The 5,534-nt window shown below is 45.9% G+C and overlaps 1 protein-coding gene across 3 annotated transcripts in view; it reads left to right on the top strand.

Moving 5' to 3' along the window:
- Positions 1–2,253, top strand: part of LOC133126843 (arf-GAP with coiled-coil, ANK repeat and PH domain-containing protein 2-like) — a 53,632-nt gene extending 51,379 nt beyond the window's left edge. For all 3 annotated transcript variants that reach the window (XM_061239268.1, XM_061239267.1, XM_061239269.1), the window contains one exon: positions 1–2,253. This exon is cut by the window's left edge and continues 57 nt beyond it. In XM_061239268.1, coding sequence (XP_061095252.1) covers positions 1–47 — 47 coding nt within the window. In that variant the 3' untranslated portion in view covers positions 48–2,253.
- Positions 2,254–5,534: the final 3,281 nt, after the last annotated feature.

The raw sequence follows: 5,534 nt of genomic DNA, 5'->3' as shown, positions 1-5,534 counted from the left end.
CGGGCAGGCTGAACCGGTTCCAGCCGCACGACGCTCCAAAGCTCTGAGAGGGGGGCCGGGGCCGGGGCCGGGGGCCGGACTGAGTCCAGAACCGGACTCCGGGGCCCGGGCAGGTGCTGCACTGCCCCCCTGGAGGGGCAGCTGGAGAAGGAGGCTGGGGCAGTTACCTCCGTCCCACTCAGACTCTGCCCCAACAACCTCAACTTCTCCAAACCGGACACAAAGTTTAAATTTTTTTTAAATGACATTTTCTTTTTGTTTATTTTTTTTTTCTTTTAGTAAATTATTCTTGATTTGATTTTAATGGTCAACAAAATGAAGAGCCTCCTTAGTGTGTATTTCTCCTTAATGGGGGGAACATGTAAATGAGTTTTAAATTAAAAACTGTTAAATGTCTCAACTGAGGAATGGAAAGACTGAAGATGTTTGAAATCCCGGTGTTTACCCCGGTCGCGTGTGTGCAGGCGTGTAGGTCCTGGTAAACACGACTCGTGTTTTAACAACTGCTGTGTATTTGACATTCTGAAAGATCAAAGGCGCCTTGGTTAACTGTTCGCTTTATAAAGTTTACATCGATTTGGCCAATAGGCTTCTTAACTGGCCCCGTGAATTTATATCTTGATAACATTTCCTGGAACACAAGACCGGGAGTTTGTAACGTCCGTAATTGATCACCCGTGTGTTTAAACTTCTGTAGACTTGTGTTCCAGAGAGAATGCTCTTTCCAGGAGAGGTCTAGTGTGGAATTCAGAACCAGAAGGAAATCGAATATAGTCAGCCACGCAGCAAAGATGCACAAATGTAAAAAAAAAAAAAAAAAAAGCTTACGACAAGAGGTCGTAATACAGAGCAAAGTAATTCATATTTTATTTTCTATACTAGAATCATAATACTCACATGATTATTATTTTTTTATATATCCTTCGCAGTCTCTGTGTATGTGCATTTATATGTACGTGTACTGTACTGTAGCTATACTGTAATCCAGTGATCTGTAAGCTTCGAATTTGGCCATTTTCAGATTCTAAAACGGAAGGTACTGGACTTGGAGTATTTTGGCTGAAAAGTGTGTTCATCTTCTTTGGCAGTGGTAAACTTCACATCAGTGTTAGATCTTCCTTTGTCTGTTTGCAGTGTGTGGTCCGCTGGGGTGTAGCTTTGACCCCAAAAAAACTGCTACAGAACAATCGTGTGCTCAGACATTACCGAGCCCTCTTCTTGGGGAGGCTTTGTGGCTTGCCAACTGTTTTTAAACTGATAAGATTAAGAAAATGGTGTAATTGCTGAGTAGTTCATGTGAATGCTCAACCCCAGTGCACTATGCATTCCCCGTCTGTAAAACATGGTCTAATTTAGCTTCTAAGTTTTCTTCGCAAGCAGCAATAGGTTTTCTTTGGCTTGCTTCTTTTTCGTCATTATTTTTATCAACGCGGGAAGGTCATAAACCTGTGGCCATTTCCTACTGAGTGATGAGATTTAAATGTTTCTCCTTTTCTAAAGGCTGTCTAAAATGAGTCTACATTACATCAGCGACGAATTAGCTTTATTTTCTCCTGGAATGAGTCTTTAAATGTCCGAGCCTGAAGACGCCGCGCTTATTTAAGTGTATCGTTGACATGTCTTGGCTCGTGCGGCAGACGATAGGAGACGGTGTGCTGGCTTTGTTTTAGTATTGTTTTAACAGCGGAGCGATAATGGGGCTCCTTGTGGAAACCTCTTCTGTGTGTTTAATTTAAAGCGCGGCCCGGCCGTTATCTCCTCCCCGGTGGTCTTGGCCGCTCTTTAATTAAGCCGCAGACCGGGGCCGGGGTGGGGGCTCCCAGGGGGTTCTGGGATGCGGGAGGTCTTCCCACCTGCGCCACTCCCGGGTGAGTAAGAGACTGCGCGCAGGTTCAGGTGCGTTCATTTGTTAAACGGACTCCGCTAATGAGCACCCGCCCTCTCCTCCTCCTCCTCCTCTTCCTCCTCTGCCGGGGAGGAAGCTTCACTACTTACGTCATCGGTCTTTGGCGATTACTCGTTCAATGAAGTCAACCACGGCTGTTGTGCTGGAATATGGACTTGTAATGAGAATGGTTTCCTGGTCCATTGAATGTCTTCGGAATGTGTCCGGAAGAGCTCACTCTTATACTGGATGTAATTTGTGTATATAATGTACATAATATACGAATATATGCTTCTTTAAATAAAGAATTGTGGTACTGGAGTCATTAAAATCAGATTTTTGGAGTGAATTCTGTGACCTTTTTTTGTTGGTTGCACTTATCTTGTGACGTCGTCTTATTCCAGTTATGTATAGCCCATCATTTCTTAGATAAATCGTTCAATGTTATGATAAAATTGCCTACAGTTTAATCTGAATATACTATTTTCAAAAACGTCTCTGTTGTCATGATTGAAGTGTTTGATCTTATTTATTATATGCAGGCTATAGGTTTACTTAAAAAAATTTGTAGTTTTTTAAAATCGTATTTTTTTCTACGCAATTGAATATTAGTTTATTATCTTCCAGACAGACGGGCTCAGTATTTTCTGTTATGTAGCATATTGGTTTAAAATCGCAATCACTAACGGCCTCTCCATGATAATTCTGTGTGTTGGATGAATGGCTTGGTCGTGACGAATTTTTAGGTTTTCGGTTTGGGGAGTCTCTCTGGCGGGCAGGCATTACAGACACAATGGCCACTTGTAAGTTATTCCCATTTAATTGCGTTTCACCTCCTGTCGTTCATTTCATACAGTGTCTTGTGGGGAAGCAGTCATTTCTACCGCCGTAAAGTTGCCAAGTCGCTCAGCTCCATGTGTTCGCTTTGATAATCAAGATTTACGCGCCAGAAGAGCAAAATGGATTAGAGTTTCAGCGCTGACAAGCGGGGTATCTCAATGTTTCGTTATTGTCTGTGACGGTTATTTTCCCTCGGTCACTCGAAAGCGCGGGATTAAAGCCGGTGATGTGGCGGCTCTCGACGCTAAATGGGCCCCTGGGGTGGGTCGAGGATTTGGTTTGGAAGAGGAGCGAAGCACGGAGCGTCCTCGGCAGCAGATGTGGAAGCCTGCGGTCAGCTCCCTGCGGAGCGACGAAGGGCCGGCGCTCCTGGGCGGCTTTCCCCGTCGTATAAAAACATATGTGGACGAACTCCGAGCGGAGGCTAAGCCCCATTAAAGCCATTTGTCCAGCGCAACGTCTGCGCTCGCCCTGCGAGACCGGTCCTGGCGGGAGCACTCGTTCTAGCTCAACAGATGCTGACCGCTGTCTCTGAAGTGCCTCACGCGCCGAGGGAGACGTTCAGACAGCCGGACACGGAGTACTGAATCAGCCACACAATGGTCTTTATTTTACATGTCAATATCCCCATGTTCCCAGAGCCGTGTTTCCATTAGGATGTGGCGAGATAATTTGACCATGTTGGTCTAAGAATGACTACTTTCTGTTACGCGCCAATTCGGTGTTTCCAAGTTATATTTACATTGTTTGGCACTCGCGTCTCATATGGAGTGACTTACGCGGACCACATTCTGTACATACGGTCCGTTTTTACAGATGCGTGTTTGCTGAGGCACTTCAGGTTAAGGACCTCTCTCCAAGGGTACATCAGCATCGCCCGGACGGAGGGGAACCTGCAACCTCTGAGTCACAAGGCAGTTCCTGAGCCATCGTGATGCAACGGACTGCGGAAGGTACAATCCAGAGTTTAGTGTGCCCCTCCCATTCTAGTCTAACATTAACATGAACTGTGTTGTTTAGTAAAAACCAACCCTGTTCTGGGAGAACTACCCTCCTGTAGGTTTTCATCTTAACCATAATTTGCCCCAGCTCTGGCTGTGGAATGAGACGTGCTTTGTCAGGGTTTAGACTGCAAACATACAGGACACTAGATCTGGAGGAACAGGAACAGGGCTGGTTACCACTGGTCTTGTATTCAGGTCTTCCGCATACAGTATCTCCAATGCCTGGTGTATCCTGTATGAATCAATCGGCTTTAATGAAGTTTACATGCAGACCAATTATTTAGCATAGCAATTAAAACATACTTGTAAAAACAGACCTTTCATTTTTTGCTATAATCTAATTCATGTGATTGAACCACATGTGATTAATCATACACCTCAGACATTACAATTATAAGTGGTCATGGATAGGGGTTGGTAATAACCTGTTATAAATGTGTAATTAAACATGAGAAACCCCTGACTGCTTTAGGGTGTTAACGGACACGTTTTCCGAGTTAATCTCTCACTCAGGGCCTTTCCCAGCCCCTCTGAAACGCTCTGGCCGAATTGTTCCTGCCCGCGGAGAATGTCTCTGGTTCTTTCCGCGTTTCCATAATTCCCAGAAACGTGAATCACCCCTGAATCCAAACAGGCAGCAGACCGGGAAAGCCTAAAACAGGGAAAACCTCAAATAAAATTTAAAAAAAGAAATTGTGGGGCCTCTGGGAATTTCTGAGTTTATTACACAAAAAAGGGATTGATTATCTTCTACCATATCGTATCCAATGTGGTGCTGTCAAATCATTAACGGCAAATACCATCCATTCGTTCACACTTACATATGGGGATGCACACAGCGCCAGAGAAGATGCCGGCTGAACAGGAATGGTTCTGTTTCATCACAGACGGGCTGCCTTTCCCAGAGTTCCCACATTCCCGAGTCTCAGGGTTCCATAACAGAAGTGCTCTCTGTAAAACGCTGGATGCGCCTCCATCTACGCAAGTCGCTCTCGTTGGTCCAGACCCAGTGTTTGACAGAAAGATGACAAACTGAGACACGCAGTAATATTTGTGGGCCTTGGTGTGTTCTTGCCTCTGCTCAGTATCTACACGGTTAGTTATTTTGCTCTGTACTATATGGGGAAAATGTAGCATGTATGGAACACTTTTCAATTTGTTTTTCCCTCATTAACCCGGCTCCTAAGCCCTGTGTGTCTGACCATGTTTTTCGGCTCGATAGCTTTTTTTTCTGTCCTCTTGTTCTTTGTTTTCTGACCAGAGTTATCTCTGAAAACATAATTGCCTGTTGCGCTTGATTGCCCTTCCTACAGTTAATGACTAAGCCTGAAACAGCCTTTCAGATCAGACGGCCACCTTCCCTGCCTGCAGTGCAATCTAAGCTCCGCCTCCCACAGGCTAGCGGTGATGTCACACTCATTAGCCACAGCCCTGCCTAGCTTCTCCCGGCCGTTAGCGGTTTGTTTGTTTGTTTGTTAGCGGAGTCCGCTCCTGGCTTTTCCTCACAAACACGGACCGTAATGAGCCCCCAGAGACTGGCCACTTTAAACCGGGTGTGTGGCGGGTGTTTTGTAGAGGTGTGGGGCGGGTGTTTTGTAGAGGTGTGGGGCGGGTGATTTGTAGAGGTGTGGGGCGGGTGTTTTGTAGAGGTGTGGGGCAGGTGTTTTGTAGAGGTGTGGGGCGGGTGTTTTGTAGAGGTGTGGGGCGGGTGTTTTGTAGAGGTGTGGGGCAGGTGTTTTGTAGAGGTGTGGGGCAGGTGTTTTGTAGAGGTGTGGGGCGGGTGTTTTGTAGAGGTGTGGGGCAGG

This window comes from Conger conger, chromosome 4 (genome assembly GCF_963514075.1).
Source record: "Conger conger chromosome 4, fConCon1.1, whole genome shotgun sequence".
NCBI classification, from domain to species: domain Eukaryota; kingdom Metazoa; phylum Chordata; class Actinopteri; order Anguilliformes; family Congridae; genus Conger; species Conger conger.
This window is presented reverse-complemented; position numbering and strand designations above follow the sequence as displayed.